The following is a 21,232-nucleotide window of genomic DNA, read 5'->3' as shown; positions in this document are numbered from 1 at the left end:
TCATTTAAGGAAATGTTTTTGCATTTATATGTCCTTTTATATTATCTATATTATTTATTGGTTTACCTACTTAGGGAATTAGCATTGTATGGCCTCTATATCAATCATATTCTTTATAATTGCTTAATGTATCTGTCTTTTTCTTTCATAGCAAGTGTAATTATCTCAAACCTTCCCCCTAAGCTATTCATTAGCTACCTAGACTTGTATGCTTTATTTCTCACTGGTTCTAATTTATTTATCAGTTCATTAAGGTATTACTTGGTTCTCAATTTGTTTCTTTGGTTTTTCAATCCCTTTTTTCACCTCAACCACAAACTCTTAAAAGACAGCTCTAGTAAGATATAATTGGCCCATTTCAAGTGTATAATTCAATGATTTACTAAAAAAATATATGTATACGTGAATATACTAATATTCATAGAGTTGTACATCCATGACTCTGGCCAATTTTAGAACATTCCATTATACCAAAAAAGAAACACCATACCTCTTAGCTGCATACCCCATACCCCACCCCCCTTACCCCCTTTCTCATCCTTCCTCTCCCTCCAGACTCTAGGCAACCACTGATCTACAGTCTCCACAGATTTGCCTATTTTGGACATTTCATATAAATGAAATAATGTAATATGTATTCTTTCATGACTGGCTTCTTTCACTTATCATGTTTTTAAAGTTCATCCATGTTGTAGCATGTATCTTTATTTCCTGCTATTGCTGAATAATATTTCATTGTATGGCTATCCTATGATTTATTTATTCATTCATGAGTTGATGGAAATTTGGATTGTTTTCACCTTTTGGCCATTATGAATAATGCTGCTATGAACATCTGTGTGTAAGTTTTTTGTAGACCTATGTTTTTGTTTCTCATGGGCATACACCTAGGAGTGGAATTGCTGTGTCATATGGTAACTTCATGCTAACTTTTGAGGAACTGTCAAATACTGTTTTCCAAAGCCGCTGTACCACTTTACATTTCCATCACAGTCCTGAGGGTCACAATTTTCCCACATTTTCTCCACCACTTGTTTTTCCTCTTTTTTGTTTTCCTCATCCTAGTTGGGAAGTGGTATCTCATTGTTTTTGATCTGCATTTCCCTGAGGACTAATGCATTTCCCTGATGGCTAATAATGTCATTTGCTTATTAGTTGTTTATATCTTCTTTGAAGAAATGTCTATACAGTTACTTTGCTCATTTCTTTATATTTTATTTATTTATTTGTTTGTTTGTTTACTTATTTACTTTGCTCATTTCTTAACTGGGTTTTTTTCTTTTTATTACTGAGTTGTTGTACTTCTTTATAGACTCTGGATTCGAGTCCCTTATCAGGTATGTGACTTATAAAAAATTTCATCTGTTCTATGGTTGTCTTTTTCACTTTCTTGGTGCCCTCTGAAGCACAAAAGTTTTCAATTTTGGTGAAGTCCAGGTTACCTATTATTTTATCTTGTTGCTTATGCTTTTGGTAGCTTAAGAAACCACTGCCTAGTCCAAGGGCATGAATATTTGCACCTATGTTATCTTCTAACAATTTTATAGCTTTAACTTAAATTTAGGACTTTGATCTATTTCGAGTTAATTTTTGACTATGGTATGAAGTAGAGATCCAAATTCATTATTTTACATGCAAATACTCAGTTGTCCCAGCACCGTTTATTGAAAACATTACTCCTTTCCCATTTAATTATCTTGGTACCCTTGTCAAAAATCAAGTTACCATAAACGTGAGTAACTTATTTTGTATTTTCAATTCTATTGAATTGATCTATATATCTACCCTGTTGCCAGCACCACACTATTCATCTATGAGCTTTTTAAGAAACTAAATTCGTGTTATTTCTAAGTTCTTTCAATAGAATATTTTGTCTCCTAGGTCATGTTTTCTTTTAGATTCTCCCCCACCCCCAATTATTTACAGTTTCCGTATCATTCTTGCTCTGATATAATCAGATAAGTTCATCCGAACATTTTCTCCAACATTATCTAGGCGAGTTTACCTCCCCAATTTTCTTGACCACATTTCAGTGATTGGTGTGTAGCTTTCTTTTCTGCAACCTGAGGTTACAGGGATTGGATATGTCCCACACTCCTGCAGGATTCAGCTCAGATCCCTAACCTAGCATGGAACTCTGGAGGAAGCAAACACTGGTAGTTTCTTCCACTTTTACTAAAGTCCTAGAGAATTATTGCAGGTGTTTCATGCTTAAGGGTTTCTCTTAGACATTGTTCACAACTGCCGAGTCATCACGGTAATCCACTTTTCTCCACGTTGGTGATTATCAGTGAGGACTCTTAAGACTTTTGTCAATTCATTCCTTTTCCTCTCAGTGTTACTCTTAGGAGGACAATGGGGCGGTAGGTTCTGGGTTGGGAGATGCAGCATGACAGATCTTTTATTTCCCTGTCCATCATTTTTCAATGTTAATGTTTTCTTTAGTTACTGCTGGGGAATTTTTAGGCAAAAAATTTGTTGTTGTTATTTCATTAGGTATGACAGGAGGCAGCTTCTGTTAGCCTGCATCACTCTGCAGCTTTACCTATAAGTCAATCGGGTACAACATTTTCAGAAAGCAATCTGGCACTATGCTTACAGAGCTATAAAAATCTTCTCTAGTCTCAGTCAGAAATTCCACTTCTGGGAATTCATCATAAGGAAATAATTCACAATGAAAATAATCTCTACACATGAGTATGCTGCACCATCTGTGATAGCAAATATTTGGAAATAATTTACATGTCCCACATTGGAAGACCAGTTAAATTATGTCTTAGAAGATGAATGGGATATCTGCAGCCATTAAAATGATGGTTGTAGAAACTAAGTATTAACATAAAAATGCTTTTAAGAAACAATGACAGATAAAAGTAGAAGAATAGAAAATGGAATATATGTCACTAAGACAAAGCAATGAAAGCAGGTGGACAAAACAAAATATTTTTTGAAAACTGAAATAATTATTATGATGGGGTGGTATGAATAGAGGTAATTATTTGGCTGTTCTTAATTAATAGAATTGGATTGCTTTTACAATGAAAAAGGAGACACCAAAAGCATGATTCAGAAAAGCACTTGTCCCCTTACTTGGCTGATATTATTTATTAGCTAGTATAGAGCTAATTTGTAGCTTCACACAGGAACATTTAGGGGAAAGACAAAACTTTCAACTGAGTAAAAGTAAATTTACCAGTTGCATGACCCTGGCCAAGGTTACCATTTGCACACTTATAATACAGGCCTAATTTATGTCAAGCTTGGAAAAACTACCATGGAGGGTGAATGAGATATACCTGTCAAACATTTAGCATAGCTCTGAGCACACAGAAGGCACTTGAGAATAATTAGCTATAGGTCTCCAGTTCCCATTAGAGTAATGGCTCTCATTCATTCCTCACTGCAATTTTAACTCAAACTCTGGTCCCAGTTCAAGGGCAGAAAGTGGAGAACAGTAGAAATCCAGGAAGACAAATGACTTCTATCACCTTTGACCATCTCACCCCCCACCCTTCACCCCACTACAACTCTGTATTCCTCCCCTTAGCTTGGAAGAATAAAGCAAACTTTCAACAGATAAGAGAGTTTTCAAAAGGCATGCAGTGAGTGGGTGAATGAAATAGTGCTTTCTGGACAAATAAACTACTGGGTTGACAAACAAGGATCCATGTCAGAAGATGTGAGCCCAACCTTGACAGAATCCCCCAAAGGCCTGTTTGCTATCCTTAAAAAATGTTCCACCAGGATCCTGAGGGGAAGATGGTGGCGTGAGTAGTATAGAGGAAATCTCCTCCCCAAAACATATTTTATGAAAATACAATAAATACAACTATTCCTAAAAGAGACACCAGTGGATGCAGTACAACAGCCTGGATACATCTACATCTGTGAGAACTCAACATCACATTAAGGGGGTAAGATACAAGCCGTGGCCAGGCGGGATCCGAACGCTCCCCCACCCCAGAACCCGGCGGGAAGAAAGGAGTCAGAATGGGGAGGGAGTGAAAGCCCAGGACTGCTAAACAACCAGCTCTAGAAATCCGCACCCGGAGAGCAGACACAAGGTGCACGGGGTGCTGGATATTAGAGAAATGGAAAAGCAAAACCTGTGGGCAGGTTCCCGCAACCGGCGCCCCTGAGACAAAAGAAAAGTGAGTGCTTTCTGCAAGTCTTAAAGAGACAGGGACCCCATAGCTGGACGAAGTCATCCTGGCACACTTAGCCAGCATCTGGAAATCCCGGGAAACCTTAGGCACCCTAAACCCTGGGGAGGCAGCGCAGATCTGAAGCCCCACATGGCACTAAGCAGCCTGCCAGTCATTCCTCCAAATGGCACGGACCCTGACACACCGGCCCAGTAGCGGGAGAGTGGCAGCATGTGCCAGGGGCGGCAGCACCGGAAGGGACTGGGAGCAGATTGCGTGCAACAACGGCACCAGAGGGGACCAGGAGACGCTTGTGCGAGCCCACAGCAGCGGTGACCGAACAGCCCGGGTGTGGCTCGTGTGCACCGGCGGCAGTGGAGCCAGAGGAGCCTGGTAGAGGCCCACGCGGGAGAGCCCCGGGTGCACCTGCAGCGGAGCCAGAGGGAGCAGGTGTGCTCCCAGCAGCCAACCGGTATCCCAGCCCAAGACACAGCTGCCTGGGCCAGACCCAAAGGTGCTGCTGGCACACAGCTGCCCGGCAGGGGCACCGCTCTCATGGAGGAGCGCACCTGGCATGCCTGCCACTCCCGGCAGGACTCTGCGCTGCACTGATGGAGACCCCGCCCATAGCAGCTTAGGGGACTAGCCCGGGGGCTGATCCAGGAGTGTGGGTAACTGACACAGGCAGCGGAGAAGGGCAAGGCATCCAGCAAGCAGGAAAGGACTTTCTTCTCCCAGCTGACACACCCGCAACCTGCCTACAGCCACCGCTATCAACATGAAAAGGCAAAAAAATTCAGTCCAGTCCAACATAGTTCAGACAACACCTGAGAGAGGATTTGCAGAGACAGACCTAACCAGTCTCCCCGAAAAAGAATTCAAAATAAAAATCATAAACATGCTGACAGAGCTGCAGAGAAATATGCAAGAGCTAAGGGATGAAGTCCGGAGGGAGATTACAGACGTCCAGAGGGAGATACAGAAGTGAAACAAACTCTGGAAGGATTTATAAGCAGAATGGATAAGATGCAAGAGGCCATTGATGGAATAGAAACCAGAGAACAGGAATGCACAGAAGCTGACACAGAGAGAGATAAAAGGATCTCTAGGAGTGAAACAATATTAAGAGAACTGTGTGACCAATCCAAAAGGAACAATATCTGCATTATAGGGGTACCAGAAGAAGAAGAAGAGAGAGAAAAAGGGATAGAAAGTGTCTTTGAAGAAATAATTGCTGAGAACTTCCCCAAGCTGGGGGAGGAAATAGTTGTTCAGACTACGGAGGCACACAGAACTCCCAAAAGAAGGGACCCAAAGAAGACAACACCAAGACACATAATAATTAAATGGCAAAGATCAAGGACAAGGACAGAGTATTAAAGGAAGCCAGAGAGAGAAAAAAGGTCACCTACAAAGGAAAACCCATCAGGCTATCATCAGACTTCTCCAAAGAAACCTTACAGTCCAGAAGAGAATGGCATGATATATTTAATGCAATGAAACAGAAGGGCCTTGAACCAAGGATACTGTACGGCACGACTATCATTTCAATATGAAGGAGGGATTAAACAATTCCCAGACAAGCAAAAGTTGAGGGAATTTGCCTCCCACAAACCACCTCTTCAGGGTATCTTAGAAGGACTGCTCTAAATGGGAGCACTCCAAAGGCTAAATAGATGTCACCAGAGAAAATAAAATCACAACAAAGAAATTAGATCAGCCAAATGCTAGCTAAAGGCAAAAAATAAAATCAACTACCCACAAAAGCAGTCAAAGGAAACACAAAAGAGCACACAATAAAACACCCAACATATAAAGAATGGATAAGGAGGAATAAGAAGGGAGACAAATAATTATCAGACAGTGTTTATAATAGCTCAATAAGTGAGGTAAGTTAAATGGTAAGATAGTAAAGAAGCTAAGCTTGAACCTTTGGTAACCACGAATCTAAAGCCTGTAATGCCAATAAGTACGTATCTTTCAATAATCACCCTAAATGTAAATGGATCGAATGCATCAATCAAAAGACACAGAGTAATAGAATGGATAAAAAAGCAAGACCCATCTATATGCTGCTTACAAGAGACTCACCTCAAACCCAAACACATGTACAGACTAAAAGTCAAGGGATGGAAAAAGCTATTTCATGCAAACAACAAGGAGAAAAAAGCAGGTGTTGCAGTACAAGTATCAGACAAAAAAGACTTCAAAACAAAGAAAGGAACAAAAGATAAAGAAGGACATTACATAATGATAAAGGGCTCAGTCCAACAAGAGGATATAACCATTATAAACATATATGCACCCAATACAGGAGCACCGACATATGTGAAACAAATACTAACAGAATTAAAGGAGGAAATAGAATGCAATGCATTCATTTTAGGAGACTTCAACACACCACTCACTCCAACGGACAGATCCACCAGACAGAAAATAAGTAAGGACACAGAGGCACTGAACAACACACTAGAACAGATGGACCTAATAGATATCTATAGAACTCTACATCCAAAAGCAACAGGATACACATTCTTTTCAATAGCACATGGAACATTCTCCAGAATAGATCACATACTAGGCCACAAAAAGAGCTTCAGTAAATTCAAAAAGACTGAAATTCTACCAACCAACAATTCAGACCACAAAGGTATAAAACTAGAAATAAACTGTACAAAGAAAGCAAAAAGAATCACAAGAACATGGAGACTTAACAACATGCTCATAAATAATCAATGGATCAATGACCAAATTAAAATAGAGATCAAGTAATATATGGAAAAAAATGACAACAAAAACACAAAGCCCCAACTTCTGTGGGACGCAGAAAAAGCAGTCTTAAGAGGAAAGTATATGCCAATCCAGGCATACTTAAAGAAGGAAGAACGATCCAAAATGAATAGTCCAAAGTCAAAATTATCGAAATTGGAAAAAGAAGAACAAATGACGCCTAAAGTCAGCAGAAGGAGGGACATAATAAAGATCAGAGAAGAAATAAACAAAATTGAGAAGGATAAAACAATAGAAAAAAATCAATGAAATGAAGAGTTGGTTCTTTGAGAAAATAAACAAAATAGATAAGCCTCTAGCCAAACTTATTAAGAGAAAAAGAGAATCAACACACATCAACAGAATCAGAAAGAAAGAAAGGAAAAATTAGGACAGATCCCACAGAAGTACAAAGAATTATTAGAGAATACTATGAAAACCTATATGCTAACAAGCTGGAAAACCTAGAAGAAATGGACAACTTCCTAGAAAAATACAACCTTCCAAGAGTGACCCAGAAAGAAACAGAAAATCTAAACAGACCAATTACCAGCAGCAAAATTGAAGCAGTAATCAAAAAACTACCAAAGAACAAAACCCCCGGGTCAGATGGATTTACTTTGGAATTTTATCAGACATACAGAGAAGACAAAGTACCATTCTCCTTAAAGTTTTCCAAAAATAGAAGAGGAGGGAATACTCCCAAACTCATTCTATGAAGTCAGCATCACCCTAATACCAAAACCAGGCAAAGACCCCACCAAAAAAGAAAACTACAGAACAATATCCTTGATGAACATAGATGCAAAAATACTCAACAAAATATTAGCAAAAAGAAATTCAAAAATACATCAAAAGGATCATACACCATGACCAAGTGGGATTCATCCCAGGCATGCAAGGATGGTACAACATTTGAAAATCTATCAACATCATCCACCACATCAACAAAAAGAAGGACAAAAACCACATGATCATCTCCATAGATGCTGAAAAAGCATTCAACGAAATTCAACATCCATTCATGATAAAAACTCTCAACAAAATGGGTATAGAGGGCAAGTACCTCAACATTAATAAAGGCCATATAGGATAAACCCACAGCCAACATCATACTGAACAGCGAGAAGCAGAAAGCTTTTCCTCTGAGATCGGGAACAAGACAGGGATGCCCACTCTGCCCACTGTTATTCAACATAGTACTGGAGTTCCTACCCACGGCAATCAGACAAAACAAAGAAATGCAAGGAATCCAGATTGGTAAAGAAGAAGTTAAACTGTCACTATTTGCAGATGACATAAAAAACCCTAAAGACTCCACTCCAAAACTACTAGAACTAATATATGAATTCACAAAGTTGCAGGATACAAAATTAACACACAGAAATCTGTGGCTTTCCTATACACTAACAATGAACTAATAGAAAGAGAAATCAGGAAAACAATTCCATTCATAATAGCATCAAAAAGAATAAAATACCTAGGAATAAACCTAACCAAGGAAGTGAAAGACCTATACCCTGAAAACTACAAGACACTCTTAAGAGAAATAAAAGAGGTCACCAACAAATGGAAACTCATCCCATGGCTAGGGAGAATTAATATCGTCAAAATGGCCATCCTGCACAAAGCAATATACAGATTCGATGCAATCCCTATCAAATTACCAACAGCATTCTTCAATGAACTGGAACAAATAGTTCAAAAATTCACATGGAACCGCCAAAGACCCTGAATAGCCAAAGCAATCCTGAGAAGGAAGAATAAAGTAGGGGGGATCTCTCTCCCCAACTTCAAGCTCTACTACAAAGCCACAGTAATCAAGACAATTTGGTACTGGCACAAGAACAGAGCCACAGACCAATGGAACAGAATAGATACTCCAAACATTAACCCAAACATATATGGTCAATTAATATTTGATAAAGGAGCCATGGACATACGATGGGAAAATGACAGCCTCTTCAACAGCGGGTGCTGGCAAAACTGGACAGCTACATGTAAGAGAATGAAACTAGATCATTGCCTAACCCCATTAACAAAAGTAAATTCGAAATGGATCAAAAAATTGAATGTAAGTCACGAAACAATAAAACTCTTAGAAAAAAACATAGGCAAAAATCTCTTAGACATAAACATGAGTGACCTCTTCTTGAACATATCTCCCCAGGCAAGGGAAACAAAGGCAAAAATGAACAAGTGGGACTATATCAAGCTGAAAAGCTTCTGTACAGCAAAGGACACCATCAATAGAACAAAATCATATCCTACAGTATAGGAGAATATACACATAAATGACAGATCCGATAAAGGGTTGACACCCAAAATATATAAAGAGCTCATACACCTCAACATACAAAAAGCAAATAATCCAATTAAAAAATGGGCAGAGGTACCATCCAAAAAACAAACAACAAAAAGTGTTGACGAGGTTGTGGAGAAAGGGGAACCCTCCTACACTGCTGGTGGGAATGCAAATTAGTTCAACCATTGTGGAAAAAGCAGTATGGAGGTTCCTCAGAAAGCTCAAAATAGAAATACCATTTGACCCAGGAATTCCACTTCTAGGAATTCACCCTAAGAATGCAGCAGCCCAGTTTGAAAAAGACAGATGCACCCCTCTGTTTATCGCAGCACTATTTACAATAGCCAAGAAATGGAAGCAACCTAAGTGTCCATCATAGATGAATGGATAAAGAAGATGTGGTACATATACACAATGGAATATTATTCAGCCATAAGAAGAAAACAAATCCTACCATTTGCAACAACATGGATGGAGTTAGAGGGTATTATGCTCAGTGAAATAAGCCAGGTGGAGAAAGACAAGTACCAAATGATTTCACTCATATGTGGAGTATAAGAACAAAAAAAACCTGAAGGAGTAGAACAGCAGCAGAATCACAGAACCGAAGAATGGACTAACAGTTACTGAAGGGAAAGGGACTGGGGATGATGGGTGGGAAGGGAGAGATAAGGGGGGAGAAAAAAGAAGGGGGTATTATGATTAGCATGCATAGTGTTGTGGGGGTCTATGGGGAGGGCTGTACAACACAGAGAAGACAGGTGGTGATTATACAGCATCTTGCTATGCTGATGGACAGTGACTGTAGTGGGGGGGGTGTGGGAGTTGGTGAGAGGGGGAGCCTGGTAAGCAGTGTTCTTCATGTAATTGTAGATTAATGATATGATAGCAAAAAGTCAGTCAATCAATCAATCAATAAAAAAAGAAAACCTATATGCTAACAAGCTGGAAAACCTAGAAGAAATGGACAACTTGCTAGAAAAATACAACCTTCCAAGACTGACCAAGGAAGAAACACAAAATCTAAACAGACCAATGACCAGCAACGAAATTGAAGTGGTAAGCAAAAAACTACCCAAGAACAAAACCCCCAGGTCAGAAGGATTTACCTCGGAATTTTATCAGACATACAGAGAAGACATAATACCCATTCTCCTTAAAGTTTTCCAAAAATAGAAGAGGAGGGAATACTCCCAAACTCATTCTATGAAGTCAGCATCACCCTAATACCAAAACCAGGCAAAGACCCCACCAAAAAAGAAAATTACAGACCAATATCCCTGATGAACGTAGATGCAAAAATACTCAACAAAATATTAGCAAACCGAATTCAAAAATATATCAAATGGATCATACACCATGACCAAGTGGGATTCATCCCAGGGATGCAAGCGATGGTACAATGTTAGAAAATCCATCAACATCATCCACCACATCAACAAAAAGAAGGGCAAAAACCACATGATAATCTTCATAGATGCTGAAAAAGCATTTGACAAAATTCAACATCCATTCATGATAAAAACTCTCAACAAAACGGGTATAGAGGGCAAGTACCTCAACATAATAAAGGCCATATATGATAAACCCACAGCCAACATCATACTGAACAGTGAGAAGCTGAAAGCTTTTCCCCTGAGTTCTGGAACAAGACAGGGATGCCCACCCCCCCCACTGTTATTCAACATAGTACTGGAGGTCCTAGCCACAGCAATTAGACAAAACAAACAAATACAAGGAATCCAGATCTGTAAAGAAGAAGTTAAACTGTCACTATCTGCAGATAACATGATATCGTACATAAAAACCCTAAAGATTCCACTCTAAAACTACTAGAACTAATATCTGAATTCAGCAAAGTTGCAGGATACAAAATTAACATATAGAAATCTGTGACTTTCCTATACACTAACAATGAACTAATAGAAAGAGAAATCAGTAAAATAATTCCATTCACAATGGCATCAAAAAGAATAAAATACCTAGGAATAAACCTAACCAAGGAAGTGAAAGACCTATACCCTGAAAACTACAGGACACTCTTAAGAGAAATTAAAGAAGACACTAACAAATGGAAATTCATCCCATGCTCTTGGCTAGGAAGAATTGATGTCATCAAAATGGCCATCCTGCCCAAAGCAATATACAGATTCAATGCAATCACTATCAAATTACCAACAGCATTCTTCAACGAACTGGAACAAATAGTTCAAAAATTCACATGGAACCACCAAAGACCACGAATAGCCAAAACAATTCTGAGAAGGAAGAATAAAGTGGGGGGGATCTCGCTCTCCAACTTCAAGATCTACTACAAAGCTACTGTAATCAAGACAATTTGGTACTGGCAGAAGAACAGACCTATAGACCAGTGGAGCAGAATAGAGACACTAGACATCAACCCAAACATATACGGTCAATCAATATATGATAAAGGAGCCATGGACATACAATGGGGAAATGATAGTCTCTTCAACAGTTGGTGCTGGCAAAACTGGACAGCTACATATAAGAGAATGAAACTGGATCATTGTCTAACCCCATAAACAAAAGTCAATTAGAAATGGATCAAAGATCTGAATGTAAGTCATAAAACCATAAAACTCTTAGAACAAATCATAGGCCAAAATCTCTTGGACATAAACATGAGCAACTTCTTCATGAACATATCTCCCCAGGCAAGGGAAGCAAAAGCAAAAGCAAAAATGAACAAGTGGGACTATATCAAGCTGAAAAGCTTCTGTACAGCAAAGGACACCATCAATAGAACAAAAAGGCATCCTACAGTATGGGAGAATATATTCATAAATGACATATCTGATAAAGGGTTGACATCCAAAATATAAAAGAGCACACCTCAGCAAAGAAGAAGCAAATAATCCAATTAAAAAATGGGCAGAGGAGCTGAAAAGACAGTTCTCTAAAGAAGAAATTCAGATGGCCAACAGACACATGAAAAGATGCTCCACATCGCTAGCCATAAGAGAAATGGAAATTAAAACCACAATGAGATATCACCTCACATGTAAGGATCGCTACCATCCAAAAGACAAACAAGAACAAATGTTGGCAAGGTTGCGGAGAAAGGGGAACCCTCCTACACTGCTGGTGGGAATGTAAATTAGTTCAACCATTGTGGAAAGCAATATGGAGGTTCCTTAAAAAGCTCAAAATAGAAATACGATTTGACCCAGGAATTCCACTTCTAGGAATTTACCCTAAGAATGCAGCAGCCCAGTTTTATAAAGACAGATGCACCCCTATGTTTATCGCAGCACTATTTACAATAGCCAAGAAATGGAAGCAACCTAAGTGTCCATCAGTAGATGAATGGATGAAGAAGAGATGGTACATATATAGAATGGAATATTATTCAGCCATTAGAAGAAAACAAATCCTACCATTTGCAACAACATGGATGGAGCTAGAGGGTATTATGCTCAATGAAATAAGCCAGGCTGAGAAAGACAAGTACCAAATGATTTCATTCATCTGTGGAGTATAAGAACAAAGAAAAAGTGATTAACAAAACAGCAGCAGAATGACAGAACCCAAGAATGGACTAACAGTTACCAAAGGGAAAGGGACTGGGGAGGATGGGTGGAAAGGGAGAGATAAGGGCAGGGAAAAAGAAAGGGGGCATTACAATTAGCATGTGTAATGTGGGGCGGGGCACCGGGAGGGCTGTGCAACACAGAGAAGACAAGTAGTGATCCTAGAGCATCTTACTACGCTGATGGACAGTGACTGTAATGGGGTTTGTGGGGGGGACTTGGTGAAGGGGGGAGCTTAGTAAACATAATGTTCTTTATGTAATTGTAGATTAAGGATACCAAAATAAAAAATAAATAAATAGAAAAGTAAAAATAAAAAGGCAAAAGAAATAATGTAAACACAGTATTTTTAAAAGTACAAAGTGAAAAAAATAAAATAAAATGAAAATAAAATAAACAAATAAATAATTAATTAAATGAAGGCACACACATGAACAGGGAATTGCCTGAAAGGATGGTCATCAAAATGTTGACCGTCATTGCCTTTTTAAAAAATTGTATTTTTTTATTTTACCATCTAGTCATAAATTAAGAATGAACTTCACATCTATCAGGATGGCTATTTTAAAAAAGAGAACAAAACACAGGATGTGAAGAAATCTGAATTCTTGTACATTGCTGGTAGGAATGTACAACAGTGCAAACAGTATGGAAAACATCATGGCAGTTCCTTAAAAAATTAAACATATAATTGCCATATGATGTAGAAATTCTACTTTGGGGTATATACCCAAAAGAACTGAAAGAGACTCAAAGAAATATTTATACACCCATGTTCATAGCAACACTCTTCATAATAGTCAAAGGATGGAAGCAACCCAAGTGTCCATAGCCAGATGAACAGATACAGAAAAATGTACATACACATGCTAGAATATTATGCAGCCCTAAAAATGAAGGAAAATCTGACACATGCTACAGTATGGATGAACTCTGAAGATATTATGCTAAGAAAGACAAACTTGTAAAAAAAGGATGAATGTTATATGATTCTATTTATATGAGTTACTTAGGGTGGTCAAATTTACAGAGACTGAAAGAATGTTTGTTGCCAATGGCTGGGGGCAGTGAGAAATGGGGAGTTATTCTTTAAGGAATATGGAGTTTTAGTTTGGGAAGATGAAAGAAATTCTAGAGATGGATGGTAGTTTTGGTTGCACAGCAATATGAATGTACCTAATGCCACTGAACTATATATTTTAAAATGGTTAAAATAGTAAATTTTGTTACACTTATATTACCACACACACAAAAAGTGTTTCAAACCAAAAGGGAGAAAGAAAAAAAGGAATAAAGGAAAGAAGGCAAAGAAAAAAATGATGTACTACTATCTAACTAATGGATTGGTCCAGGGCCTCTATGCAGTTCATTTGACAGATGACCATGTATCACATAAACTATGCCAGGTATACTGGGGAAAGGTGTGTGCAGAGGCACAGTGGCACTTATTTGTTCATTCATTTTTATTCTTATTATGTAAAGTTTCAAACATAAACCCTGAAAACATTATACAGTGAACATTTGCATACCCATTTCCTAGATTTTACCCCATCTGTTTGTACTTACATTATCACATACCAGTTCCCATCTCACAGTCCATTCATGAAGCCATCTTATTTCTTTGATAGGTTTCAAAATAAATTGTATATGTCCATACACTTCCCCATAATAGTTCAGAATCTATATCATTAACTGTTTAATATTTGCTTATATGTTTTTTCTTTTGATGTAAAATTTATAGGCAGTGAAAGGCACAAATCTTAAGTGTGCATTCACTGAGTTTTGACAAATGTACCTATCTGTATAATCCAATCTCTCAATACATACAATATTACCATGAACCCAGGAAGTTACTTCATTGTCCTTTATATATTTATTTATGATCACAAAAAGTAAAGCTATTAGGAAAGTACAATCCATTTTGTTATAGAAATATAGAAGAAATATATACAAAAAATGATTATTTCTGGATGGAGGGATTACCATTGATTTTTATTTTCTTCTATTCCCTTCTCTGTATTATCTAAATTTTGTATTATTTGGGTGATAAGAAAAAAATAGTAAAAACTACTTAAAAGAAACATATTTCAATCTTTTAGTAAACGATATAGAAAACAGAATATTTACAGATCATTTAAGTGATAATTTTGAAGATAATGTATGTAGCGAAATTGGAAATGCTCAATGAGATACTAGATTCCAATGAAAAAATTAAAAGAAATATCAGTACCATAATCACCTTGATAAGATGAATGTAAGCACATAGAAAAAGACTCTAAGGAGTAAGAAAAGCAAAAGCGGCTTATTTCCCATGCTGTCTCCTAGGGCCTGTTTAAGTGATGGAATTATGGGTAATTTTTGAAAAATAAAGTTATCAACTTTTTCTAAACTAAAAAAGTAGTTTTATCTAATCAGACCCCAACTTAGGGCCACCCATCTCTCATCTATGTGGGCCAGTTCTGAAGACGTGAAAAATTCATGTAAGCTACAAAATCTTCCCTGTCTTTTGTAAGGGCCTTACTTGGTCCACACATTTTGGTTGGGTTTATGATTCAAACCATGATAATAAAACAAATAAGTACTAAATTACCTTTCTCTGGAAAGATGTTGTTTTTAGTGAGTTTGACGCTTTTGGGCCTTGGGTTGTTGTCATCCATACCCATAATCAGGTTGCGGAAAAACAGATCAAATTTCTTTCTGCTGTCAGCATTGATGCTGCCGGCCACAGTCCACACCAAGGCAAAGAGGAAGAGACCTTGCAGCCAGAGGAAGATCTGTTGGTTTGTTAGGCCTTCAAATAAGTCACTTTCTTTCTCTTCTACTTGTCTGATTTCATCTAAAAGCAAGAAAAGGACACCGGGAAACTATGCAGAGCCCAACAGGTATACACAATGTGAACTGGATGCTTTTCTCTGTGAGGTGAAAGGGCCATCACCTGCCAGATCCTTTATCCACTTACAATTTTTTCTACTTTTTATTGTGGTAATATAAAATTTACTATATTCACCATTTTTAAGCATACAGTTCAGCAGTATTAAGTACATTCATATTGTTTTTAACCATCACCACCATCCATCTCCAAAACTCTTTTCATCTTACAAAACTAAAACTCTGGACCCATTAAACAAATAAGTACCCACTTCCCTCTCCCCCAACTTCTGGCAACCACCTTTCTACTTCCTATCTTTATAAATTTGACTATTCTAGGTATGTCTTATAAATGAAATCATAAGATTTTTTTTTTGGTGACTGACCCATTTCCCTTAGCATCATGTCCTTAGAGGTCATCCATGTTGTAGCACATGTCATAATTTCTTTCCTTTTTAAGGCTGAGGAATATTCCACTGTATCTATATATCACATTCTGTTTATCCAGTTATTCATTGATGGCCACCTGGGTTGATTCTACCTTTTGGCTATTGAGAAGAATAGTGCTATGGACATAGGTGTACAACTATCTGCTTAAGTCTTCACTTTCAATTCTTTTGTGGATATTCCCAGAAGTGGATGTTCTGGGTCATATGGTAATTCTATGTTTAATTTTGAGGAAGTGACAAACTTTTTTGCACAGCAACTGTACCATTTCACATTCCCACAAACAGTGCACAAGGGTTGTAATTTCTCCACATCTTCGTCAACAATTGTTATTTTTGGTGGTGGTAGTGGTTGTTGTTAGGATACTATCCATCTTCATAAGTGTTAAGAGGTATCTCATTGCAGTTTTGATTGGCATTTTCCTAATAAATAGTGTTGCTCAACACCTTTCCATTTGCTTATTGGCCATTTTATATCTTTGGAGAACTATCTATTCAAGTCCTTTGCCTATCATTTAATGTTTTTGTTGCTTTTATTAAATTGCAGGAGTTCTCTATATAGTCTGGATATTCATTCTTCATCATGAATGTAATTTGCAAATATTCTCTTCTACTTGTGGGTTATTATTATATGATAATGTCTTGTGATACACAAAAGTTTTTAGTTTTCATGAAGTCTAATTTGTCTTTTTTTTCTTTTGTTGCTTGTGCCTTTGGTGTCATATTCAAGAAATCATCGCCAAATCTAATGTTGTGAGCTTTCACTCTATGTTTTCTTCTAAAAGTTTCACAGGTTTAGTTCTTATGTTTAGGTTTTCATCTACTTTGAGTTAATTTTTGTATATGGTATTAGGTAAGGGTCTAATTCATTTCTTTTGTATGTGGATATCCAGATTTCCTAGCACTATTGAAAAGACTGTCCTTTCCCTTGAATGGCCTGTCATCTTTGTGGAAAATCACTTGACAGTTCTGTCTGGGCTCTCTATTCTATTCCATTGGTGTATATGTCTTTATGCCAGTGTTGCAGTTTTGATTACTGTAGCTTTGTAGTAAGTTCTGAAATTGGTTAGTGTGAATCTAGGAATAACCTTACTTGGAAATGGCATATAATCCTTTTAATATGAAGCTAAATCTGGTTTGCTGGAATTTGGAAGGGCGTTTTTGCATTAATGTTCATAAACGATGTATTGGTCTATAAGTTTCTTTTCTTACAGTGTCTTTGGCTTTGGTGTTAAGGTAATGCTGGCCTCATAAAATGAGTTAGGAAGTGTTCCGTCCTCTTGAATATTTTGGAAAACTTTGAGAAGGATTGATGTTAATTCTTTCCTGAATGTTTGGTAGAATTCACCAGTGACACCATCAGATGCAGAGATTTTCTTTGTCAAGAGCTCTTTGATTGCTGATTTAATCATTTTACTGGTCATTGGTCTATGGTCTATTCAGTTTTTTTTGTGTGTGTGTGTGATTCAGTCTTGGTAGGTTTTGTACTTCTAGGCATTTGTCCATTTCATTTAGGTTATCCGATTACTTGGCATAAAATTGTTAATAGTATTCTCTTAAAATTCTTATTTCCGTAGAATCACTAGAGATGTCCCTATTTTCATTTCTGATTCTAGTCATTTGAGGATGGGGACATGTTTAAAGGATATGGGAACCACTGAAAGAGCTCCTAATGGCCAAGGCCATTGAACAACAGAATAAATAATTACAGCATTGGATCATAATGCACAGAACAAAATAACTATCCATGAGCCCATACTTTAATCAATAAATAATTGAGTAAGTAAATAAGTAGGGAAGAGCAGTTCTTATTTGCAGATAATTCTAATTCATAAATGTAGGAAGAATAGAAATTATAAACAGAAATAGAAAATTAACATTAGGCAAATGCTACCGTAATAACTGCTGTAGGCAAGGTCCACTAAAGGATATTAAAATCATGATAAGTTAAATACAGGAAAAAATAACAATCCAGGGGAGAAACATGGCTCCAACCAAAGTTAACTTTGACCAGAGCCTTCACCAGTAATAGGACATTATTACCCCTGATGATGCATTGAGAAGGACGTACCATCCCTACTCTTACTAAAAATGTATAATCTCAGACTAATTATGAGAAAACATGAGGCAAACTTAAATTGAGAGACATTCTACAAAATAACTGGCCAGTATTTATCAAGTAACAATGTTATGAAAGGCAAGGAAAGACTAGGGAACTATCATAGATTGGAGGAAACCAAGGAGATACAACAATAAATAAAATGTGGACTCTTGAATTACATCTTGGTACAGAAGAAGGACACTTGTGGAAAAACTGACGAAATTCAAATAAAGTCTGTAGTGTTTCCTTAATAGGATCGTGTCAATGTTAATTTCCTTATTCTGATAATAGTACCTTTGGTTACCTAAGATGTTAACATTTAAAAAAGCTAGGTGAAGGGATATGTTACTCTCTATATTCTTTAAGCAATTCTTCTGTCTCAAATCATTTCAAAATAAACAGCTAAGAAATAGTACGTAGTGTTTCTTATCTCAAGGACATGTTAATCACAGCTACCATATTCTTACATTTTAATGAGCTCTGAAATCAGGTATGTGTATGTTCAAATGCAGTCCACAGATTTTAGCAGTTGGGTGTATTTGAGCATTCCTGAGAGGGTTTGTAGCTATAGATTCAGAAAAGCGAGAGATTAAGTCACTCTGAGCTGGGGACAATGAGTTCATTTCTCATGCTGCCTTCTTCCCTAGAGGAGATATTACAGACAGAATACAGAGCTTGGGAAAATACTGTGCAAAATTTACAAACAATAATGCAAATATATGATATTTTATGCAATTGGTGTGCTTTTGAAAAAACTGCCTGTAATTTTGATTTTAGAAGATCAAATAGTATTTAGCCAAAGAAAGCCTCCACTCAATTGTTCACCATGTTACATTTTTTATCTATACCTATAATGCCTCTGGAAAAAAATGGGCTGAGAAAATATGCTCACATAGCAGAAATTGTATAAGATATATCTTGAGTTTTCAGTTATGTATGATTTTCAAAAGGGAGTGACATCCGATGAAAGTATCCAAATGGACATATCTTTTGTCATTTTTAGTAGAAGTCAGTGAAATTTGATTTATGTGAGATAGTATTAGGGAACTTTTCCAGAACATTTAAACCAATGGTTCTATAACTTATATAAGTCCCATGTCCTGGAGAAGTTCCCTAGTTTTGTAGGCTAATGTGATCAGTTAGTTCTCTTACAGTCTATCTATATGCTTTGTGAATTCAAATTTTTGTAATGTAAGTTTTCTTAACATGGGAAAAGTCCCTTTTTTTTTTGGATTCTTTTTTCTGCGATATATTCACATGTAGTATCTAAATTCATCTCACTCTAGGATATTCTTGTTGGGTAAAGAGGAACAGGAATTATTACTCCCAATGTGTGGATGAAGAATTTAAGAATTAGAAAGGATGGGGTAATTTGCATAAGAACACCCAGGAAATCAATACAAGATCAAGGCTAAAGCCAAAAGACATGGACTCTTTCCAATAAACTCCAAAGGCTTGCTTGTTCTACGCCAAATGCTGGTCTCATTGTAAATCATAGGGGGAGTAACAGGGGTGGGAGCTAAAGAAATAGCCAAGGAACACCAACCCCCATATGGCTTAAGAATTAGACACAGTGCTTACCAAGTAGAGAGGAGTATAGTCTCATCATTGAGAAGGCAAGGTGGATGGGAGATGTTTGGACCACAGATTTACACTGAAGGCGGATAAATTCCAGGCAGGGCTGGACAAGCCACATGAACATGTCATTAACCTGAAAGTAGAAAGTGAAATTTGAAGATGTTATTAAGAGATGGGTTTGAGACCAAGAGCTTGGTACACCTCGGGGATGCCAAAAATGCTGGTAATGTTGCTGATTACTTTTGAGTATAGGTTTATTCAGGGAAAGACCATAAGCACCACGGCCCCTTCCTCCAGCTTCCTACTTAATGGACTGTGCGGCCCAAGGCCATCCCTACCCCTTCTATTCCACTGCCTAGAGCTGGATACTTAGCGAGGCTTGTAGCTACTGTAGGTCAGCTACAGGATGCATAAAATAGTCTGAGGACCCAGACATCATATCTGACTTTGTTTCTATAAAAAATGCTAGGAATTCTAAACAATAGATCTGCAAATGTGTTTGGCATTTGTAAGATGGGCACCTGTATAAATGACCATAGGAAATGCAGAGCTATGTTCAGGGCTCATTTTCAGTAATCCCCTGTATGTGCCTATTTGTGGGTACAATGATTCTTGTCTTCCCACCTCATTTACTATTTTGAAGAAAAATTAATTGACACATTTTCTCCTATTTTAGTATTTTTTCATTTTTGTTATACAGTAGCCTCCCCTTATCTGTAGGAGATATGTCCTAAGACTCCCAGAGGATGCCTAAAACAGCAGATAGTATCAAACCCTATATATTCTGTTTTTTCCTGTACATGTATACCTATGTATGTTTAATCTATAAATTAAGCACAATAAGAGAGTAACAACAATAAAAAACTGTAACAATGTATTATAATAAAGTTACATGAATGTGGTTCCTTTCTCTCTCAAAATATGATTGTAATCAAAATATCTCACCCTTATGATGATGTGAGATAATTAAATGCCTACATGATGAGAGGAAGTGAGGTGAGTAACACAGGCACCATGGTTGACTGAGGGCAACTGAAACCATGGAAAGCAAAACAGCAGATAAGGGAGGACCACTGTATTTTATTTGTAAAATAAATAAAAGTTAAATTTTACCATAAATTATCCTAAGTCATTTTTTTGGAATTAGGCAGGTCATCACTAAATATATTCATAGATGTGTGTGTACATATATATGGATATGTATGCACATATGAATGTATAGATGGATTTATATGCATATATGAATATCCATGTGAACTTGGATATGTGGTATACTCATTTGGTCAACAAATATTTATTGAGCATCTACTAATTACAGTGTAGTATATGCCAAGGATAAATGATGAACAAGATAGACGAGGTCCCTGGCCTAAGAGAACTTACTGCAGGCAGTAAACAATAGACTAAATAAGCAAGGAAGTGAATAAAATACTTAAGAGATCATGGAAAGTACTCATGGGAAACAA

The 21,232-nt window shown here is 37.3% G+C and overlaps 1 protein-coding gene across 8 annotated transcripts in view; it reads right to left on the bottom strand.

Annotated features, from left to right (window-relative positions):
• The window catches only part of DNAH3 (dynein axonemal heavy chain 3), a 197,738-nt gene that overhangs the window by 69,038 nt on the left and 107,468 nt on the right, over positions 1–21,232 (bottom strand). For all 8 annotated transcript variants that reach the window (XR_005027501.2, XM_036899295.2, XM_057487004.1 and 5 more), the window contains 2 exons: positions 19,770–19,899; positions 15,364–15,609 (listed from right to left, as the gene is read on the bottom strand). Coding sequence is in view for 7 of the 8 variants with exons in the window: in XM_036899295.2 (XP_036755190.2) it covers positions 15,364–15,609; positions 19,770–19,899 (376 nt within the window). In the remaining variant the exon portion in view is untranslated. The remainder of the gene's footprint in view (positions 1–15,363; positions 15,610–19,769; positions 19,900–21,232) is intronic.

Source organism: Manis pentadactyla, chromosome 10, assembly GCF_030020395.1.
Source record: "Manis pentadactyla isolate mManPen7 chromosome 10, mManPen7.hap1, whole genome shotgun sequence".
Lineage (NCBI taxonomy): Eukaryota > Metazoa > Chordata > Mammalia > Pholidota > Manidae > Manis > Manis pentadactyla.
The sequence above is the reverse complement of the archived record's forward strand: the minus strand, read 5'-3'. Positions and strand labels throughout refer to the sequence as shown.